Source organism: Lutjanus erythropterus, chromosome 18 (genome assembly GCF_056507025.1).
Source record: "Lutjanus erythropterus isolate fLutEry1 chromosome 18, fLutEry1.hap2, whole genome shotgun sequence".
NCBI lineage: Eukaryota > Metazoa > Chordata > Actinopteri > Lutjaniformes > Lutjanidae > Lutjanus > Lutjanus erythropterus.
The window spans coordinates 31,452,841-31,477,070 of record NC_139334.1 but is presented as its reverse complement, the minus strand read 5'-3'; the positions used below and the strand labels follow the sequence as shown (position 1 = coordinate 31,477,070).

The window sequence follows — 24,230 nt, the reverse complement described above, 5'->3', positions numbered from 1 at the left end:
GTATTTTTGATTAAATAGCTCTGTCTGTACTCATCGATGTTGCACCAAGACTATTGGTGCGTTTACATCACTTATGGAATATAACAATATAACATAACAGGCCCTAATACAGATTCACCAAGATGTAAGCAAACATAGTAGTCATGACAGGAACAAGACAAATCTTTCAACGTCATGTTTTCATTTGCTCTGGTCAATAGGTGTTTCACAGACCAGCCAGCTGGTTGACGGTAAAAAACACCGTGCATCTTTGTAGACTGGTCGTTTATCTGTTTTAACTAAATGTAAGGTATTTATAGAAGGAAAGACTCCTGCTATCCCTGGAAGAAAGCAGTCGTGTTCCCTTTACTGGTTGCACTTGAGACCTTTTTGACAAGAGTTGATCAGTGTTATTGGGTGAAAGTTGTCTAGTAAAATGCAGAAGTCACGATCGCCCTGCTGGCCACCCTTCCATTCAGACTTAGATCCAGTCAGGCCAATCAAACTGTCAAACTAGGCTAGAATTGATCAAGTATGGATCAATATTCTGTCACTACATTGCTCATTTGTCACCTCAAGTGCGCTCAGAAACATATTTTAGTGTAGTCTTTAGCTGTAAAATGAGAGAGGTTTTAAGCAGGTTTCAACCATTTTGGGCCCTGCTTGGAAACAGACTAATTGGTCTGATTGGTTGTAAATCTATCAAGTTGCAGTGCTGCTGCAAAATTTGCATACTGGGCCTTAAAATTACTACATCACTGGACAGCTGTTAGCTTGTTTATGTTTGTATTGTTAGCATCCCAGGAGCTAATTTGCTGTTTTCACCACATGGGTTGCAGCTCGGAGGTTGTTCTTGTTTCCCGGGGATTTTGAAAATGCAGGTAGCGGATACTGCGATACCGCGGCCAATGACCGGACTCATACCCACAGTGAGCATCCCGTGTGACAGACTAGCAACCAACTGAATTCACTGCAACACTGTAGGCTATACCTCATTCACATCAACCAAAGCAAGATGGGAACTTTTGTACCAAAACACATAGCAAATCAATTTGTGTAGAACTTATTGTTAATCTGAAAAGTTCTAAAATATGTACAGAACAACATCTTCAAAACAACAATACAGTGCACGATAATTAAAAATATTATAAATAAGCTGAATGTGTGATACAGAAAACTGCTTCAGGTAATCCCAAATGTGTTTCTCTAAAGGCACTCGATGTTCGACTTTATTTAATGCTCTTTACTGGTATTTTACTGGTTTAGAGTTTCACTTTAAAACAAGAGAGGTTGTGGATCTGGTGTACAAGCATGTTTACTGCCTCCAGTCTCTGTGAAGGACCCCTCGGACCCCCCCTCCATGGACCCCAGTTTGGGAATCCGTAGCCTTGAGGTTAGAGGCCAAGGTTTTGAGTGAAAGATTTATGCTTCCAAACCCTGAAGGAAGTAATCTCCAAACACTCATCCTGCTCGATGACATGTTGTCAGGGTGCTCTTAAACAAACCACAGAGGCAGAATGTGGTTGTACTGTAACTTTTTTATTTTTACGAATTGGACAGACAGACGAAATGCGTCTGGAACACAGAAATTAAGAAGTAAGGAGAGGAATGAGAGCGGAGAAGAGGAGAAGGAGGGAGTGAAACAATGCGGGAAGGAAGACGAGGAGCGAGGAGGAGAAAAGAAAAGAGGGAGTGATGGGGAAGAGTATGCAAACGACAAAGTTTGGTTAGCTGTAGGCGGTATTAGCAGCAGCAGAGGGAATATGTGTGTGGGAACAAATTGTCGACAGGAATTCATTAGGCTCGTTGTGCGATAACGAGTGCTTGTGGTTTTAATTGACTTAATCAACAAATAGAATTAATCAGAGATTTCTAATTAATGGTAATTGATTGAAATATCCACTGGGTCACCGTGCAAGCAGCCAAAATTCTCCTTCTCTCTCTCCTTGTCTCTATTTCTGTCTCCTTACTTTACAGTTTGTCCTTGTCTTCTTTCCTTCTCGTCCTTTCTCCTGGTTGTTTTTCATTCTGTGTCTTACTGTTCCATAATATCTCTCTCTCTCGTTTCTTTGTCTTTGTTTGTAACATCTTTCTGTCTTCTTTCTTCATCCTGGTTCCTCTGTCTTCACTGTCTTTCTGTCTTGTCTTTCTCTATGTTTATTTCTCACCTAGTCTTTCCCTGACTTTTACCATGCATTAGATTGCGTTACCTGTGTTAAAAGAACTTAACAGGCTACAATGCTGTATGTGACATTGCTTCAGGTAAATTATGATGCAGGAAATCTGGTTTGAGAAACAGATGCGTGGGTTTGAAGGGTTATCAGACGCCAAAACTGTGCAGAATGGTTTGAGTTTACTACATTTGAAAGTAGAGACATTTTATCTGTGTTGCAACAAACAGTAGATATATGCGATTTATGTTATAAAGTCATCTGCTAAGAACATGCAGCTTACAAATTGGTGGCCAGTGCAGCAACTCCCACATAATGTGTCTCTGTTGCTGGACGACTCTGCGCTTTAATGCTGCAGCCCTCTATCTAAACTGAAATGATCGAAATCAATGAATGTTGGGTGAGTGGTTGAGTCAACAACTTGTCAGGTTTTGAACTTAAATGCCGTTCTCCTGCGAGCAGTTGATGAACAATCATCCACAGTTGTTTTGGACCTAAATTAAAAGGAGTGGGATTCAGTAGCTTGAAAATTGGAAACACCTCGTGTCTTCCTCCCCTTCCAGTCATGTAGGAGAACCTACAGTGGCTGTGAAACTCACACGAAATGAACCAGGACATATGTAGAGACAGTGTTGGGTTGGCTCGTTCTGGGCCACTGTAGAAACATGGTGGTGCAACTTGGCAGCGTCCGTTTAAGAGGGCCTGCAGCTTCTGTAGATATAAGAGTCTGGTTTTAGGTGCACCGACAGCGAGAAGCGTCCATGGAAACAACTCGTCTTTAACAAACGATGGCGGCCCTTGAAGATGTTGGAATACATCCTGTGATAGCATCAGTTATATCAGAACTGGAGAGTATTTCTTCATCGAAAGAAGAGCAAAGAATAACACTGAGACTTTTTTTATAGACGGACAAGATGTTTTCGCTCTTCTTCCAGCTGTGATTCGGTGAGTTGATCTGATTGGTTGAAGTTAGCCCATGTTAGACGTGACAGATGTTTCATCCAATCACCTGCCAAGTGTAGATTTAAAATGCCTGCCTTTTTCCAAACAGCTTTTATGGACGGCTTCCCAGACGGTTTTATGTAACAAACTATTGAGCTATTCTGTCATTTAGGTATGAAGATGTTTTGCAAACTTAACTATGTTTTTGGTACCAATCAAAATATGTGGCACCAAATCGAAAATGGCATTGAATATTGATTGGGTAGTTCCTGATTCAGACAAAGTTGTGCAGCTGTTTTTGTTTAGCAGGTAATGTTGGTTGACTTAACTTCTTTTGTGAAATCACTCAAAGCGTTTGTAGAAAATCATTCTTCAGAGTAATGGTTTGGATTTCAGTCATGAAACTCTGGTATCGTATCACAAAGACACAACAAATTTCAGATGTTGCCCAGTCCTAGTCTTGCATCTCTTTTCTCATTTCAAAGTGCTTTGCTGTTTAAAAACACTGACATAGCAACCATGCTAACAACCTCCACTCTCCTCTATCTTCTATCCTCTCTTCCCTCCCTCCCTTCCTTCTCTTCCTCCATCCCTCCATCCCTCTCTTCACGGCAGGTCTCGGTAATTAGATTGTGGAGATGAGGAGGTGGAGGAGAGTTAAGAGGATTTTGTTTTTAGGAGAGGGAGATTTAAGAATGAGAGAGATAGAGGGAGATGGAGTGGGAGAGAGAAAGAGAGATCGAGCTTGAGAGTGAGAGGAAGAAGGGGAGAGAGAGAGGAGGGGGAATTAGAGGAAAAGGAGAGCAGATCCTCTTCTTTTTGTTTATCCTGAGTCGGTCACCCTTCCTGAAAGTGGATGTTGAGTGACAGACAGAGAAACACATGAAGAGAGAGAGAAAACAAACGATGAGATAAAGACATCACTTGTCCTTTTTATTTCTCTCCTGTTGGTCGACCTTGAATATGACCAGAGAGACGCACACAGAAGACAGAAACAACGTGAAACACTGAGAATTTACGGTTCTTGCCAGAGTTCTTAGAGTTTCTTTGGTTTTTGTTAAAAACATTTATAGAGCTGTAATGACTCAAAGAACTCTTGATTTGTTCCACTAAAAACAGTTCATCCATCCATCCAGGGGACATCAGGCTATGCTAGATGGCCCTGATGCTTTTCTTTGTAGCCACATTCTGTACCTCCTCCTTGTAATCCAGTCATCGTTTTCTTGGTCTGCTACTGGAGGAAACTGCATTCTGAAGAAACTTAGTCTGACTCACTGGATGCACGCTGCGGGCATAAGACCTGCCATTGGTTGCTTTCTTCAAGTACCTGCTATCAAAGGTTTCAAACTCCCTAGGAAACAAGAACAACCTCCTAACTGCAACCTACATGCTGAAAATGGCAAATTAGCGGTGCAGTGATGTAGTCATTTTAAAACCAGGGATCACCTCCCGACATGCAAATGTTCCATCAAAGAAATTGCCCCTTGACATTATTTTCCAACAGCACCGTGGGCTTAGCCCCGTCCAATGGGAGACTAGAAGAAACTCTGATCAGATGCTGAATAACCTCACATGGCTTCTTTTGACAAGCAGGAGCGGTGGTTCAACTTAGAGCACCATCTGGATGCCTGAATTCCTTTCTTTGTCTAAAAGGATGAGATGAGAACACCTTGTCAGGGAAATTTGGCATCCTGTATCTGCAATCTCATTTTTTCTGTCCCCACCCAAGGTCACATGTGAGGTTTGGAACACAGATTGATTAAATCAAGAGCTTCACCTTCAAGTTTAGGTTCCTTTTCACCATGACAGTCTGGTGCAACAGGGTACCAATGCACTGATGCATTTGTAACATGCTCCAGGATGTTTTTGACTTGACTTTACTTCATTCTTTTTGCCCCCTTTGGAGCATAGGGCATCCATCATGGATCTCACCCTCTTCTGCGCAATGGTCTTTGCTTCCTGCCACGAGGTCCCAATCTCATTTAGCTCATCGAGCATGAACCACCTCCAAGGATGTTTTTAGTATGTTTTTACACCTGGGATTTTTAGGCCAGTGAAATCAGACTGGTTCATTTTCCCCCTCGGTGCAACTTGTTTAGGCGATGGTGAGCACAATAATGGCACTCAAGTGTGGACCAAAGACCCTCGAGAGGAGGTGTTCTTGGTCTGGTCCCAAACAAACTCTGAAGCGGTTATGTTGGGAATGTGATTTCACCTCGACTACCAGGTGTATTCCAAAAGTTTGAACCACATGTCTCCTGTAGGCAGATGTGCTCTGAATTCTGTGATGCAGTAAAGTACATGAACTGTAGCAGCATCTGTAATAGTAACAGCCAGCTGGAAAATGAACCATGGCACACAGACTTACAAATAAATGCATTCATCCAGAAAATGGGACCTTCTTCCTTTCTTTCCCTCCTTTTTTTGTGAAGAATAATCAATGTGAACACAAACCGAACCAGAACTAAAAGGCAACAGTGTCTAATTGTCTCCTTAGTCTGGACTGACTGAACCAAACTACAGGTGTGAAGGTTCACCCCCAACCTACAGGGAGCCACACACCATTTTCTGAGTACCATGACGTCAGACTTTGAGGTTCCAGTCACTTCTCTCTCAGCTGGAAACTCTTGCTGGAAACCTCTGGTCAAAGATAAAAATCATCACGTCATCTGCAAAAAAACAGAGATGCAATCCTGAGGCCACCGTTCTGGACATACGCGTCCCTCAATTTCAAAAGTTTAATTTCACAGAAATGTCATTTAAAAACTGAAACTGGAAGCCATGATGTGACGCTCAGTTGTTCACCACAACATAGACCATTAAACATTGGAGTTCTCTTGATGTTAACAAATCAGCGGTTCACCCTTTTGTTCTTTTTAATTTCCTGTCTCTCTTCCTTTTTGTCTTTTTCTTCTTTCTGTTGGTCTCTGTCTTTATCTTTTCTGTCCCGCTTATTCTCACAGGTTCTTTGTAACTCACTTTAATCTTCTATCTCTGTTCTGTCTTGTTCTTCACACCACCTCTCCTCCTCCTCTTCCTCTCACACTTGTTTTCTGCTTTTCCATCCATCTCATCCCTCCCTCTACATCCTCCGTCTCTTTCTCTTTCTCTTCCTCTGCAGCCACTCCATGGCTTTCCATGTATTTTGGAAGAAAAGCTTTTTAGCAAATATTTGTCCGACTGTGTCTGTAGAGCCCTCTGAGTCAATATGGGCCCAGCCAGGCTCGACCCGACAGAGACAGGGAGAGAAAGAGAGGGAGGGATCAGTGCATAAAAACCAGTAGTGCAGAAACAATAGAGACTTAGGATTCTCTTTCTCTTTTCTGTCTGAAAATAAACTCTCTGAGAGAATACTTTTGCTATGTGAAACTGACCAAACTGAAAACATAACTCTGATAATGATGATAAAAATTGTATTCATCAGTATTTACACTGGTCCTATCAACTGGAAATGTGATTTTAAATGTTTTTTTTTTAGAGACAAAGCAGGAAAATCAAGTTTTCATGGTGGTAAATGAAAACTTTAATAAATAGTGAAGGTCTATTTTCTCATGGACTTGTAAACAGAATATGCACATTCAGCATTTTTAGCAAAACTTACTGTGTTTCCTTGAGTCCTAATAAATGTTTTGAATGCACTGACTTTATGGATGTATATAAGAGTGTAGACCAGTGTGCGTGAGATACAAACAAAACCATTAACACAAATCTCCATACTGCAACAAGTGGTCAGAACCCTGCATGCTATCTGTTACCTCATGTTCATGTTTTTTGTTTTTCGTTGCCTTAACTAATCAGTTGCAAGTGACATAACATCCCATCACATCTTTTTTTAGTTGACCCAGAAGCAGCGTCAGTCGTTATACACTTGTTCTCACCAGTTGAAGCAGTGTGTCCATGTTATAGAAGTAAACTTGAGCAACCTGCACAGATGCATTGATCTTATCCTTGCTTGTTTTCTGGCCAATTTGTGTCACTATTTTTCTGGCTCAGGACCTCTGATCGGTTAATTACTTCTCCAACCAGGGGAGGCAGACTGCTAATGAATAAGGGTTCGCAAATTGATCGGCACCGATTGTTATCGGCTCATATTTGTTCTAAATATATTGATCAGTGGTCTCTATGAAGGCCGATCACATGACGAGGCAGCAGGGTTCAAACTTAACGCCTGCCACGCAGCAAATGCAGGTAGATTTGCACCAAAATAGTCCCGCGATAAACAACTATGCTGAGAGTTTTGGTGTTACATGTATTTTGCTTCCATCTTGTACTGTCTGTGACCCAACACACACATACATACAGACACACACACACACACACACACACACACACACATACACATACACAGAGGGGACAAGGATTTCATTGGTCCATTCAGGTGTACCTTGAAAACTGAAATTGACATGACTTTGTATGGTAAAAAGTGCCAGCACCGACAGGGACATCACGGTACATTCAAGTGCACCTCATAAACTCAGAAATCTACATACCTGAATGGTGACCAAGGTTGTTAAAAATGGGAAAGGTTCTATTTTTTCTTCTTTTCCTTTGATGAAATACATAGACCTGCACCTGTCATTAGAGAGATTAGATGCAAAAATCAGAACAGTATCCCATTCATTTCGACAAAGAAAGATTTTAAAAAACTTAAAAATCTCACCAACTTGTTGTCCACAACCTCAAACACATAGACTTCAAATAGACCCTGTGATCAGTGATGAGCGCCCTTAATGAGCACAGCACCAGACATAATTAGCATTGAATGATTTTGAAAAACTATCTAATTGCAATTATTTTGACTCATTTTGTACCAAATGAAGATGTTTTCTTAATTCTGTGGAATCTGATGTTTAGGACAGGACAGCTCTGCCTCTTTTTTGGCTCACATTTTGCCTTCAACAAATCTTGCACCTCCTGTGATTTGAAAATTGCAGAAAGCCAGATTGCAGTTTCAATAAAAATTCGATTAACTGTGCAGCCCCAGACTTAATCTGAATCACTGAACAGTGGTGAAAGCAGAACGTCAGCTGCACAGAAGCAGCAGCTTCAGTCCACCATCAGCGTCGGCGGTGGATGCGTTCAACCACGGCGCTGCTGTGCACTGTTAGGTAGCTCGAAAAGTCCAATACATAATAAAAGTACGTTGGTAGCAAACAGACGTAAAAGACTTTACATGTAAAGCTACACTTTAGATTGCATTTAACATGAAAAGCGTTGGCGTTGTGTGAGCCATTAAGCTGCCTGTGTAGACGACTGTATTGATTAGATATTGAAGCGAATCAGTTCCGTCTGACAGCCCGCTAAGCTGCTATCATTTATTGTCATGTTTGCTGACTGTGATGTCAAAGTTGTGCAATTACCGAGTGGATGAAATCAATCCAGCATCAGTCTTTAGTCACCACTCGAAGGCTGATGCGAGGAAGTTTCTCAGGTCGGCACCTCATATTTATAGTGAAAATAATTCTCAGTCATTGTGTCAGGACCCTCTGTTGTTGAAGCAGACTTTAGAGCAGATTTTAGAGTTATGACCATCGTCGTCTGACTCTAACATGCTGAATTATTGTTCCAGCTTCAATCTAGTTTAATTCATCTTCCTGTGCTCCCCCCACGCTGTCTGCTGCAGTTATTTGGCGCAGAGCGAGTATCACTCAGTCGTTTTGTTGTTGTTTAGAGCCTCCTCCTTCAACGTAATACACACCTCCTGTTTGGAATAAATTTATCTGCAACCTCACAAACACACACGCGCACACACACAAACACACACCGGGCTTGTCCTCTTGATCCTGTCTGCTGTATTCTGCATCCCCATCTCCTGTTTAGACAACCAGGCGAGCCACAAATATGCTAAACTGAAGAGAGCGAGAAAGAGGAGATGAAAGACAGGAGAAGAAGAGTTGAGTGTGTGTGAGAAAGAGGCAGAGAGTGTGTGTGTGCATGCAAGAAAGAGTGGGAGAGTAAGAGAATCCCATTTCATTGTAATAGTGTTTAATATTTATTGGAAAAATGTAAAGAAAATGTAAAGGAAGTGCTTTTCAGGGAGCGGGCAGGATTAGCATAAATAGTTTGGGGCTTGGACGTGTTTGGTCCCTGCTGCAGAGGAGTAAGGCTGTCCCCTCTATTCTCTGTGACACACACACACACACACACACACACTCAGAAATACATGCATATGTTTGCACACACACCCACATCTACGCACACTTGTGCACACGCCTGCATGAGTAAACATTCAAACATGCAAACACACACACACTCACTGACCTTTGCGTGTGGAAACTCATCAGCATATAGTGATTTATAATAGGCGCTGCCAATCCTTGTGTTTCTCTTTTTTCTCTCGTTTTTGCATTTATTAGACAGGAGCAGAGAGGGAAGAAGAGGGGCGAAGATTGGCTGTTGTCATTTATTTTATGTGCTGTTACTGCTGATCAAGGATCTGGGTGCTGAATTTGACTTTATGCTAATGAATTGTTATGAATGACCTGAATTTAACGGCACTGAACTGTGGAGAATTGAAAAAATAAACAAAAGCAAATTTACTTCTTGTTGCTTTTATGCTGCAGTTTAAAGGATCATTCCTCCTGATTACAATTTGGGTTTCATTTTCTGTCAAGAATAATAAGACTGTGCTCAACAAATGACAGTAATTGCTCAGATATGTAAACACAGCAGCATCAACACAACAGAGTCAACACTTTATCCAGATCACTTTATTTGAAGGGGAAACTGAGAGCAAGTGCACCTGAAACGTTGCTTATTTCACAGAAAGACGCTGGGTTTCACAGAAAAGTCAAAACTACTGCACTAGTCGACACAATGCATCATGGTAAACTAATTGTTCATCTGTTTTTAACCATTATAGATATGCAAAATTTAAGGTATTTAGAGGAGGAATCCTCTAAAGAAATCAGCCTCCGTTAGTTAACTCTTTACTGTTTGCATTTGAAACCTTTGTGATAAGAACTGATTGTTGTTTTTTGGGTGTGAAAAATGTGATATATCTGTGTGACTAGGCGATTACAACTTCTTGGGAGGAGTCGATGACCAAAATGCAGTAATCATGAATGTTGTAGTGCCTTTTTTTAAAAGTGCACAATCACACAAAAGTCTTTAAACACTATAATATAAAATAAATAAAAGAACAATAGAGTAAGTTAATGAATGAAAATAAGTCGATTCAAACTGATGAAACAACCAGCAACTTGGACCAACCGGCATGTTATAAATTATAGAATGATATTTTCTACCTTTTTTAGTTTCTGTTTTTTTCTTGACATTGGTTGGTGAACTGTGAAAACATCGGGAACAAGACTGAAAATGAATGAAGGATTTTAGTGTTTTATACCAAACCAACCAAACTCATCCTAGATTCTTTTTCCAAAAGAAGGATGTGTTCTTATGTTTTCTTCCAAATGTAGGAACCACAGTGTCATAATGCCCTGAAACAGACTCACTGTTCTGATGATTCATAATTAACTGGAATCAAGGGAACGTAGAAATCATGCAGATGTATACGAGACAACCAGGTGGTTTCCATGTAGTGTTATAATAGCTCAAAGATACATCTACGGAAAGTACAAAGGGTCAAAACTGAAGCAGGAAGGAACAATGAAGGCTGTACAATGAACGGTTCCAAACAAAGCTGTGCAACTTGGAGGTTGTTTGTCTGCTTTGACTACTTTACCTGCCTTTTTTTATCTGAAATTTTATTGATGCTCCCAGATCTCAGCTATTAACTTAAATTAATAAAATCCCATTCTGTCATAAAGAAGAATGACAGCTTTGCTACTTATGAAAATACTTAAATACTAAGAGTTTATCACTGGTTGTGTTAATCGTCCAGTTCTTCTATTTCTGTTTTCTATTTTTAAAGTCTAGATCACATAACTTTGTGCTGCCAGAACACAGAGAATTGAAGATGCAGATAAAAAAAAACCCTGTATGGCTTAATCTGGTACATTTACACAATGGACGTCAGTGTTAAATGTAAAATGCTTTGTCAAATAAACATAAAGATGTTTCATGAACTTGAAGCTGGTGGGATCATTTGTGTCTTTGTATCAGAATTATAAAAATTTTAATATTTACTGAGTTTTGCTGACGTTTTTTTCTTTCTTCTCGCTTTTCTCTTGTCATCCTCCAGTCTCTGTGTTCGGAGGTGCGAGCTCGACGCCGAGGAGTCTCCTCTGTTCTCAAACTCTGCCAGAAGCTGCTGCAGCAGAGCCAGGTAAGTAAAAAAAAAAAAAAGATCTCTGGCTTCATCACCAGTGACTTGTAACTTCAGTTGCAATAGACCAATCCAACTCAAAGCAGAAAGAATTTAAACTGTCACCAGCAGAAGACTTGCTAACAGAAAGTTTTTCACTCTAATTTTAAATAAAAAATCAACTAAAATTACTTTGTTTTTGTGTCTTTTTATTTTCATGAAACTCTGGAGAATTAAGCCCTCATAAATCAGCTTAACCTTGAGAAAGGAATTATATTGTTGCACGTTCTTAAAATCATGAATTTAATCATATGATTAGCATGATAATAGCCTTTATAATTCTGACAAAACTGTTTCTCCACTCCCCTACCTCTGGGACAGTCGGGCCCCATGGCGGAGGTGGGCCCGGAGGCGGAGCAGCACTGGGAGGCCCTGCAGCTGCTGTCAATCAACCTGGAGAGGAGGTGGGAGGCGATCGTGATGCAGGCGCTGCAGTGGCAGAACCGACTGAAGAGGGAGCTGGGAGAGCAGCAGGTTAGAGCGCTCTGACATTTACACTTTACATCCTTCATTCGACACTGCAGGCAGTCAGCTGACGCACTGTTACACTCAGTGAGCATGTCAGAGTTTGATTTGATGCTAAGATGCGGCGTGAAAGACAGATGGTGCTGTGATTGAAGCCTCAGTGTCTCAGTTACGGGACAATCTTTACAAACCGAGACGGTGTCATAATGTTTTGTGAAATAGGCATCGACTCAGATTGTGACATCTGCTTAAACTGGTCCTTCTTTGTCTACTCCCCTGATAAAACTGGGCAACAGAAGCTTAATTTTATTAAGGTTTGTTTAGGTAAGAAAAAGGTCCATGATGTGAATTAAAAGATGCACTGAAGAGGCTCACAGCGTCACGGTGCAGGAGGAGCAGGGAGCCACTGCAACGAGAAAGTAGAAAGTGACATCACTTGATGGGTTTCTCAGATCTCCTGTCACTCAGTTGTTGCCTTTTGCATTTTGATAGCAGATTCTTGTGGATCTCCTCAAAAGTTGAACTACTTTCAACTTTTTATCAATCAATCTTGCTCTGGTTCCCTCAACGAAAAGCCGACAGACTTTTTCCTTTGGATTATTGAAGAAAATTAACTCAGTGTCAAAGAAAAGTTTATGATCTCTCTTCTCAGATAAAAACCACTTTTATGATTCTGATTTGCTAATGTCAGATTGAACAGAACTACAGCATGATCACATGACTTCGTGTCACCACCACTGAGTGATTCATATTTGGCGTGATGACATTTAATGCCCACGACGACATCCTCTGCTTCAAGATCTGCTCACTAATTTTTAGGATTTAGGACTCGTTTGTGCAGCACTCTTTTATCTGACTGAGCTTTCCTGACCTCTGAAGTTCCTCAAGGGTCAGTTCTTGGCCATTCATTTTTCCTGTAAACGCTCTCTTTAGGGCATGTTGTTCATTGGTTTGCTGTGTCATTTATGATTACTAAGCCAGTGACATCCATGTTTACATATTAATGAACCCCTGCGACTCAGACTTTTGAAGTTTCAAATTAGTACTCATTTCTTGTCTACGAACTGTAGATATATTGTTTTAACAATAGTTCTGGCCAGTTTACAGGGTGTAGCCTACAACTTATTAAATGCTTATATAATATAATATTAGGCTGCAAAAAAAAGAAACCCTGTCATTTTACCTGAGACAACCTGCCAAACAATCTTTTGTGCTGATGGGGTCTCTGAAGTTCATTTGGTCCTTACTGATGTCCTCTTTGACGTCTGCCAGGACATTGTTGGATTCTCCTGACTCCTCTCGTATTTGAAGAAGTTTGTAAATCCGTATTCCTCTTGTTTTCTCTTTGTTTGGTTCTTTTTGTGTGTCTGAGCAACCAACAGCTACTTAACCCACTTAAGTTATTCAGCCTTTTCACCGTTTTCCAATAACAAAACATTGTTAAACTGCAGCTTCAGTGTTTTAGTTATGAAATAATCTTTTCAGCCTGAGACAGCGTTATAACATTTTGTGAAATGAGCATCGACTTCAGAACAAAGTGCGGAAAAATAATTTCCTTTTGCATTTTAATAGGAGCTCTTCTCAAGAGTTTTTTTTTATTTCAACTCTCTAATGATTGCACACAAAGCACTGAGCTCTTCTAACCTGTGGAGTTCCTCAAGGGTCAAGTCTCGGCCCGTCTTATTCTCCCTCTACATGCTCACTTTAAGTCACTTATCATCACTATGCCGATGACATCCATGTCTATTTTAGCTATGATTCCCAGTTAAACTTTGAGAAAAACTTAAGTTATTCAGTCTTTTCACGTTTTCTCATAACAAAACACTTTTAAACTGCACCTAAAGTTATCTTTGAAGCTTTAAGAGATCATCTCTGCTTCCTCTAAACATGCCGTTAGGTCAGCTATAAGAATAAGTCTAAAGACAGAGAACTCTGGCAAAGAGTAAATGATCGATGGGACGATGGACTGACATCTTCACCATCCTGATGGTCTGCCTCTATCAGAGCAAAACTATCTGTGTATATTTTTGACTTTTTAAAGCCTTCAGAGGCTGAAACAAACAAACATCGACTAGACTCTGAGTCAGTCAAACCGTCCACAGGCAGCCACTTGATAAAAACCAATCTGTTAGTCCTCCGGAGTGATCAGTGTCACAGAAACAGTGTTTTCTTTGCCACCTCCTCCACAAACAAAAGAAACTTGGCAAATGAGATTTTAACACTTTGACAGTTTGCATATCACAACACCATGCGTGCCTGCCACCACGACGGCGTGCCGCCAAACGGTTCATCTTATTAGAAATCTTCAGCCAATGAAGCGGCTCCAGGTTCCACGTCTCAGGTACGAGCCGCCCGCCGATCGCTGCGACGGTTTAGCGCCGCTGCGGGATGACAGCTCAGCACATGTGCGAGGATGTGAAGTACCGAGCGCGGCGGGCGTAAAGAGAAATATCGCTCACAGGGGAGCCGTCCAGAGCCGAGCGGCTTGGGCTGGACGAGGCGCAAACAGAGCAGAGAGAGAGAGCTGAGTGTTTTGTTCAGCTGATGTAACGTGAAGGCGGAGAGCTGCGGCAGAATGGAGCTGTTATGGATTTCTAATAGTGATGAATATGGTTCTATAGAGACAGAAGGAGAGGTACATTTGAATATGAGGTGAAGGGTTTCTGCACACACACACACACACACACACACACACTCACACTTATGTAAGCATAAAAAGCTGTTAGGTTTCAAGTAGACACACAAAACTGCACAAACACACACAGTGACACTGATGTAAATACATATAAACAATGAAACACACAGAATGTCGTATGTATGTGAGATCACACACACACAGCGGGACAGTTTATTGATTGCCAGCAAATAATTGACGGATAGCGATGTGTTAAGAGCTCAGAGAGAGGAGAGGGAGGAGGACAACAGAGAGGAGGACAAAGGTAAAGGCAGACACCAGTCTTTGGTTTGAGATTTAAGTCCATCCCAGTCATCAATCATAACATCTGCTTCTATGATTACCTTTAAGACAATATAACAAGATCGCACGGTTTTATACCAGTAAATGTCTCATAAATCATTTCACTGGTGTTTCCTGCTTCAGATGTTATTTAACTCATGGATTTGTTTCTTTTGATTCATGAGCATCTTGGGGCTGAGCTTATCAAACCTTTTTGCGGTGCAAGATTTAAAGGAAAAAAGACAACAAAACATCAAAACTTTTTTTTCTCTTGAACCAGCTGTCTCTAACACAGTAATTAGGCCTAAATTCTAACATCCAACAGTGAGGGTGAGGGTTACTGAGCCTAATCAGTCTGGTTTTGGGTGGGACCTCTGTCTTTTTTGTCCTCTTCTCCATGGATCCACAACTCTACATTCTATTCAGTGGGAAAAAAAACACACTTCTCATCACTGTCAGCCATAGAAATCAGTCATTAGGCAGCCGTGATGACATTACTGTCATTATGCCTTGCCTTGCCTTTTATTTATGACTTTTCCAGTACATTTTTGGCACAAAAATGACAATTGTTTGGTTCTGTTTCATTTGACAATACCATTTCTTATTGTTTACAACACCTTTTCGCCTTGGAGGGCCAAAACTGAGATTTAATTGCAGGCTGCAGGCCAAAAACAAACATCTGTTATTCTATTGTTGAGATGCAAAATGTTACAAGGATCTTAAGTTACCTTAAATGACTGACTTCCTGCTTCCTTTGCACTGCCTCCCGTGCCGGTTTTAAAAAAGAATTAATAATTAGGGATCCTACGTATTTAGGGAGCATATTTACCTCATCAAAAATAAAACGCTGCGTTCAAAGTTGGTAGCTCTTTTTAATATTTTTTGTCAGTTAAATATTTGTAAAACCCACAGATGGATAAGGAGGATGGGTGAGGGTGAAAACCACGCCCACTGGGGTGGGGATTGGCGCCACCGTATGAAACATACAGGAAGTGACAAGAGACACTGTCACACAATACAAGTCAATGGAGAGCCATGGATTGTTTTCTTGTCCAGTGTGGGCGGGGCTTAAATGGGCTCTGTCCCTCTGATTTATGAAAAACAGGAAATATATACACTGCCATCTTAAAATGTTTTGCTACTGTAGCTCTAGAAAATAATGACATATTTTTTGCTATTGGATATTTTTGGGGGGAGTTATGACAGAACATTTTAATCTGGTGAAAACCTGAGTGGCAGCAGGACATTTCTTTTTGTTTGCAGACCAAGAACAACATCAGATTGTAAAAAAATAACAATGTAATGCAGTAACGTAAGTCTGGGATGGGATTTTGACAAAATATGGACTGATTTTGTGGCATTTTTGTGGGTAAATTTAATAGAAGCAAAGACTTGTTGTAGATTGTCAGTTGCCGCATTCATGCATTTATCTTTTCATGGATGAATAAAGTTGCATTGAACTTAATTAAATTAAGTCAAATCATTAAAATGCCTTTAAAGGCGACGAGTGCTGAAGAATCTGGTGGCTTGTTTTTGAATGTTGAAAATTAGCGAGGATCAGTTTCATTCTGCTGTACATGTGCTGCTCGAGGTGGGACTCTCCCGCTTGTATATTCACACACAAATACACACACACACACACACACACACACACACACACGCACACACACACACACACACACACACACGCACACACACACACACACACACACACACACACACACACACGTTGTAGAGGAGGAGAAGACAAATAACAGAGGCCAGACACTTTGACCTCGCTGCCTGGCTGGAGAGTAATTTCACTTCTCCTGGGGATGGGAGAGGAATAAAGAGAAAGAGAGGGAGAGAGAAGCAGAGAGGCATATATCTGGGTGGTTTAGCTTATAAATGAACACTTCTGCTCAGTGATAAAACGATTGTCCTCTCCTGGTCGCTCTGTGTGTGTGTGTGTGTTTGAGAGAGTGTTTGTGTAAATGAATCTGCTTACTTGTGTAGAAATGGCTGTTAGTGTGCACGTTTCAGATTTCAGCCGCCTCTTCCTGCATGCATGAAAGTGTTACTTTGTGAAGTTTGCGTACTTGTATTCATCCGCCGGGTTACTCACGTTTGTGTTTACAGTCTCACAATAATCTGATTACAGCAGAAGCATCAGTTTGACTCAGATGTTTACATGGAAAACTTACAGAGCTGTGTGAAGAATAGCCACTCGGGGATCAGCAAATGGCAACTGCAGAGTGACACAACACACACACACACTTTCTGTCAGTCATACTTTTCAGTAAAAGGAACACATTTTTGGAATCCAACCAACGGAAATAAAACTGATAACTTACGAGCACAGATCACTGATTTCTGTTCATGCATTTCACATTTTATTATCTACTTAATTCTACGAATAAATTCTTGTTTTTATGTCTTGACCTTTTAATATAGAAAAGCCTAACTGGGGACAGGGGTTGCAAATTAGCTTGTAGCTAACCTGCTACAATGTTTCCCACATTTTCTACTGAAAAATAGACGAATAAATAAAAATCAAGTTTTTCTTTCAAAGCAGGATTGCAAAAGATTTGTAGTTTAAACCCAAAACCAGGGTTTTTTCAACTGAAACGATTGGTTAATGGAAAACTGAAATACTTTCTGGTTTGTTTTCAAATTTCAAATTATTTTCATTATCAATTGATCTGCAAATTATTTTCACCATTCATTGTTTAATCTATAAAATGTCAAAAAAAAATGATGACTTCAAATGGTTTCTTTTGTCCAACATACAGTCCAAAACCTAAAGACTTTATCTATTTACTGTCAAAAATGACAGAGAAAAGCGGCAAATCCTCACATTTGAGAAGTGGAAACTCCACGTTTGATAGTTTTACTTGAAATAAATGACATGATAATTATTAAATTGTAGATTTTGTATCTTAAACTGTCGATGGACAAAAGCAGCTGTTTGATTACATGACCTAAACCTCTAGGACGTGATCGACATTTTTCACTACTTTTTGACAGTATGTTTGATTAAATGAACAATAATAATCAATAGATTAAGTGTTTGCTGAACTAGAAGGGAGGTCAGGAGCTTATTTTCTGTCTTACAGAGAGTAAGAGGAGAAGCTGAATATTATTCTTGCTTATTTTATCTTAGCTTAGTTTAGCATAAAGACTTGAAACAAGGGAAAAATGAGATGAGATTATTATGTCTGAGATCCCTGATGGTGACAGTCTCACCACGGAAGGTCATGTGATTCAGAACATGTTGTATCAGAGGTGTATTTACAGTGCAGGATGTATATTTTCTTTTCTCCTTGTTCAGTGAGAACGTGTGCATGTTCTCCTGCTCAGACGGCAGATGAAGGATCCTGTTTTTGATTTTATTTGATGTAAATGAGTCTAAATTAAAGCTGCAGGGTGTTGTGAGGATGAGGTTACACTAAGTATACCTGGTAGTCCAATGTAATATATGGAAATTATATTTTAGAACACTTTCCTCACGATTATGAAATATATTTTAGAGCGGAGTTATGAGCAACATATGGAGGTTTTCATTCACCGTTTGCAATTACATTCAAAGCAGCCTGTCTGCTCCTCCACTCTGCATGGAGAGGTGATTTATCTGTGCGCTTCTATTCATTTTGAATCAGACCGGTGACGCCGGGCTCCCTCAGCACTTTGACAACTGGTACAGCAGAGAGCCAGCAGAGACTCGAGCAGCAGCAGCAGCTCCTGGAGGAGCGCAGGCACATGAATAATCACCCAGACGCTGCTAGATAGCTGCGCTCTCCTTGGGCCTTCCAGCAGATGCTATGCTAACAAATGGGAGCAGTCAAACCAGAGCTAATGGGAAAAAAGTTTCCCGTTTTCACCCCCAAAAAAACACTGCACAGGTCCCTCGCATGCACACAAACACACACAAACACTGTCAGCAGCAGCGATTAAGGCGGTAAACATAGTGTGCTGTAAACACCAGACTCTGATGATGTTCATGTGAGTAAAACAGGGTTTCCACTAAAAAGTCTAAAAATCCAATAATCTGAATTTTAGGCCTTTAAATGTCTTAGTGTGTAACATTTACTGGGATTTTTTTTTTTTGGCAGAACATGGTTGACATTGGATATAATAATGTTTTTGTTACCTTAGAATCAGACCTTTATATCTACAGGGGGAGCAGATCAACTTCCCAAGAGGCCGCCATGTTGCGTCGCCATGTTTCAGATGGTTAAAACCGGCCTTTTGTCTCTTGCCTGAGTTTTGTGGCCTCACTAAATGCCACTAAATCCTACACACTGATCCTTTAAAATGTTTTAAATATGATTTTGAAAGGTCTTAAATATTGATTGGATTATGAAGTTAATTAAAAATTAGCCCTTGAACCTAAAAACCACTCATTGAAATCAGTTTAGAAATTTAAACATAATAGTGCCCTTTATGCAGAAACGCAGCTCCCTCTATTTACATCAGGATAGGGTTAGAGTTAGGAACCAACATGGCAGCAACGTTGACCTATCGCTGCTGTCAGTGCGTGATCCATTCCAGCTGCACGATCTGTTCATGCACATGGGCATGGACATCTACCTATGTCAATAACACTTGGACAAACCACACAGTTTGCTGTTATTAGCCCGTTAGCGTGCCGCCCGATCCGCTCCAAGATGACGGCTCTAACTAACTAACATGGAACCAGTAACGTTTAATGCAACAGTACATTTAGTGCTCGGTTGCAGCCTGTTGAAAACAATAAACTTGAAGCCTGCTGCAACTTGTGCAAGAAAACACTCAAACCAGTATTGTTTTATTTTCATCACATGCATCAAAGTCCGGCTCCACTGTGAACCACTGTACACGAACATTAAGTCCTGCAGCTGCAGTAAATGAGCTCTGGACATCTGGTAGTTCACAATTTAGTTGCTTAAGGTGAATAAATTCACTTATATTATTATTATTCTGGGACATTGACATGAAATAAGTATTAAATTGTATTCCAAACTATCTTAAACTTATTGTTTTAACCTGCAGAAACTCTGTGTAATCACTGTTGAGAACAGCTTGTTTAAAGCTGTTTCACATGCAGATCAGCTTGTCATAAGGCAGATTGACATTAATCCCCTCCTGGTTCCCACAGGATGAACCCTTTTGGTTTTAATGACTGTATGATCTTCTGTCCACCAGCAGCCTCAGGCTCTGAGAGTAAATAAATCATCACTGTGTTGTTTGTTCTGTCCATCACTTTGTGCATTGACCATCACAACTTCTACATATCACACATCATTGAGAGCTCAGCCTCTGGTTGATCTCAGAATCACCAGCAGCTCCTTTTCTTGCAGCTCTTCTATTTATTTTCCTCTGTTTTCTCTCTGGTTTATGAAGTTGATTCATAAAACGGATAAGTGTGAATTTCCTAACTAAAGTTAGAAAATGTTTAAGTCGCCCTAACGTGAAGTGAATTTGCATCTTTTCTTATCCACTCACATCTTTCCATTGACTTCGAACACAATCAAGCTGTTTCTAAAATATCTTGACAATCTAAAGGTGCATTTAGACTGAATGCTAGCAAACATTTTCTCACTTTATTTGAATGTGTTTTGCAGTATGTCGTATTTCACCACAAATGGCTGATGTGCCGACTGTCAGACTTTTGATTTAGACACCTCAAAATACACACCAACTGTCTGTGTGTGTGTTTGTGTTACAGTTCACAGTCGGACAGACTGATCTCAAAACAAGTACCAAAAACTCAAGTTCTTTCAGTCATTTTTCTCTCTCAATTTTCTCACTTTCTGTGCATTTCCCCGTTGCCTCTTTGTTTATACAGTTAAATTATATTTGCACTCAAATTTGCATCTGTTTGTGTCCATTTACATCTTTCCGTTGACTGTGTGTATCGTCCTGCCATCTCTAAATTTGCTTCAGGTTTAGTTTGAAGAAACTTTAACAGCTTTGTTCCTGGTAAAGGAGGATTTTAGCCAGATGGGACCAGAAGAATCTGTCAGTTCATGTTTTATGTTCTCTGCCCGATGCGTCTGGCCCTCCCCCTGGTCCGACAGATTTCCACTCAAACTGAATCTCTTTGGGCCAGTCACAACCATTTATCTAGTATTGGGTGGGTCTGATACCAAACTACTGAGATGGCTTTAAAGGGGAGGTCAGGCATCAGAGAATATTTTCACATTTAACTTGGTGAATGAAGATTTTGCTTCGACCAAACCAAAGTTGATGATTGTTGGAACAGTAGAAAGATAAACCAAGACAGTTTTGATAAGTTTTATTTTGTTATATATTTTGTATTCATCTGCAAGATAAACATGACTCCTTTTGTCAGTGGAGTTATAATGGAGATATAATGGTTATTCCTGGTGAAGCTAAAAGGGTTTTGAGCTTTATCAAAAGGTCTAACTCTGTACAGACAATAACATAATTGCAATCTGAGCCTGTCAGTGGTAATAACAGACACTTTCAGTGGCCGTATTTCGACGGGCAGAGTTGCTCTCACTGATTATGTTGCAGCCTGTTTCGTGGCTGCCAGCTGAGGCAACCTGCTGAACACATGCAAAAACTTTTTCCACCTATTAGTCATGTAGACTCCAGATATGCTTATATCAATGCTGCACCATCACATCTCATTGCAGCATGCTGTTGTGTGTTTACACTTTCCTGTCGCTCAGCACTTTGTCACGTTTCATATTCAGTTGCCTCCAGAGGCATTTTGGTCTGCAAATGTTGACAAAGAAAATAAGATCTACTCTATAGTCCCAGACAGTACTGTGAAGAAGTACATCAGGACAGTACAACACAACACAATTATAGATATATATGACCATATAAAAAGTAACCCTGAAATGATATGTAAAATACACAAGCCCTGACATATAACTATATAAATATGTGGATCTTTAAAATAAAGAATGAAATCATAAAATCATAGTTTATACTGAACAGAACACTTTCTTGGTAAGAAATGAACAAGTTGTTGAGTAAAGTGATGGACATTGGCAGGATGAGAAACTTAAAGTGGTTTCTCTTACATTTTCTGGCTGAGAATCTTCTGCTGCAAGGTAATAGTTCATATTCTGAGTATAGAGAATGAAGCAAGAAGACCCAGACTAATTTGAATTTGCAAATTGGTCTGGTGACGCCAGGCTGGGAGATTTTGGTTGAACCTGAAAATGTAGGGGCGGAAGAAACTTGAGAAACAGGAAATATTCCTTACTTTTTAAACTGATCCTCTACATTCATTATAATGTTAAAACATTTTACATTTCAACTTGCTGTAGATATTTGAGACGAATCTATTAAAATTAGTATCTGGACATCAGATGTCAGTGCAGAGATATAACAAAACATTGGGTTATTGTTAATTTAGTGTGATTACATCTGAACCCTCCAAAGCTACTAAATCCTGCACAAACTCTTGTCTCCAAAGTGAGCTTCAGGAACATCTGGACCAATAGTTTACAGAGGAATACCCTGGCATGTAGCTGGAGTCTGGGTGGGAAATTATCACCACTGTTTGACTGGTAAATTTGTCTGCTCTGCCTGCTTGCCAGCTCAGCCTCTTTGGCAGGTAACCAACAGCACTTTACAGTTATTTTCTGCTTTAAAAGATGTGTTGTTGAAACCACTGTGCAGGCCGCTAGACACCAGAAGTCACCTCCCTCCTCTGTCTGGGGTCATAAAAATACACGCAATTCAGCTATAAACTGTTACAAAATTATAGAAATGAGATAAATTACAGATATAAATTATATACAAGGTTTTCGTGGGTCATCAAATACTCGATTTGATTGGATTAGGCTGATTGATAGCCTCTCCCCTCAGCACTGAATGTGTTTTTGAATGCGTCTGCAGTGGCAAAACCCAGTTCAGTCATTACCCCCATCTCCCTTATCAGCACAAGGGGAATAAACACAAATCTAATAGAAATTCATTACACAGACCCATATCCACACACACATACACACACTCACACACACACAGAGCCAACTAGTTTATTAGATTAATAGGCTATGAATGGCTAATACGAATTACCCCCCTCTCTTGTTAACGAGACGCGGAGCAATTTGTATAATTATGTCTGTGGAAGGGAAGAATTCCTGTGTCTAAGCATATTTTTAGACAGCCGAGCTTTCTGAAGGCTTTTGATTACGTATTTACTTTGGGGTTTTCAGCTTCGTGCTCTTTCTCTCAGAAGTCGTTTTTGAATAATTCATCGCTTTGTTCCAGAGCGGAATAATTTGTGTTGAGATTTATGAGCAATTGCTTTGGGGTGGGCTGATTTTACTCTTTTTTAAATGATCACAGAACGTGTTTTGTCAGAGTCGGGTGTCAGTGTGTCTCTTTTCAAACGGAGGCCTGAGTCGAGACGGCGCTCTCAGAGAGGACACGGGATTTTCAACACGTCTTTGTAAAGAGTTTGGTGCCAAAACGAGATACACAACATCTGAAAAAAACATAACCTCTACTCCCACAGGGTTCCAGAGCACAAAATAAAACATTTCACACACTTTAAATGATAATGGAACTATCCTATTTCAACAACAGCACACTTCAACTTCTGCCTGGACAGGGCCTCACATTAGACTTTCTGAAAAGAGGAAATGTAAGTCATTAAAGCAGAAATTTCAGAAATTTCCTAATAATTACTGTCAGTAACATGAAACAAGACATAATTAGACAGATTGCTCCACCAGTATCAGGAAAATGACACTTGCTTCAAGGATTTTTTGAAACTTATTGATTTAGGACTCACTAATTGCCTAAATGAGTTGTTAAGATGTTTTCAGCAGTGTATTAAGTGGTGAATACTCACACAAGTTATGGGTGAAATCTATTAATATATATATATATATATATATATATATATGTATACATATATACTGGTGTGCATACATAGTGGAGAGAGAGGGATGAAGGGGTCAAAATAAGGGATGAAGGGGTCGAGATGAGGGATGAAGGGGTCGAGGTGAAGGATGAAGGAGTTGAAGTGAGGGATGAAGGGATCGAGATGAGGGATGAAGTGGTCAAGGTGAGTGATGAAGGGGTCAAAATGAGGGATGAAGTTGCTGAGGTGAGGGATGAAGGGGTCGGGAGGAGGGATGAAGGGGCTGAGGTGGGGCATAAAAAGGTCAAGGTGAGGGATGAGGGCTTTGATGTGTGAAATATGTGTATATGAAGATGTTAAAGATCAGTTTTGCACTAATCAGGAGAATCAATGCCTCAGGATTGTTTCGCCATCAATCGGAAACATGCATTTCCACAGCTGGGAGCGGTCACAGTTATCCATTGCCTATGCCCCCCTAACTGTAGACTGTAGAGAAACTTCAGTGCAGTGACAGTGTGCAGCAGTGTTTAAGCCACAGTGATGTTGCAATGTTTGTCAACATTAACAAAGGTCTGTATTGAGTCTAAAGAGTACACAATATAAAACCAATCTTGGAAATGGGGGAATTGGCCCATGTTT

The 24,230-nt window shown here is 40.3% G+C and overlaps 1 protein-coding gene across 1 annotated transcript in view; it reads left to right on the top strand.

Moving 5' to 3' along the window:
• Window positions 1-24,230, top strand: part of akap6 (A kinase (PRKA) anchor protein 6) — a 219,611-nt gene that overhangs the window by 178,566 nt on the left and 16,815 nt on the right. Inside the window, exons 17-18 of the mRNA XM_084741771.1 lie at window positions 11,236-11,319; window positions 11,680-11,832. Coding sequence (XP_084597897.1) covers window positions 11,236-11,319; window positions 11,680-11,832 — 237 coding nt within the window. The remainder of the gene's footprint in view (window positions 1-11,235; window positions 11,320-11,679; window positions 11,833-24,230) is intronic.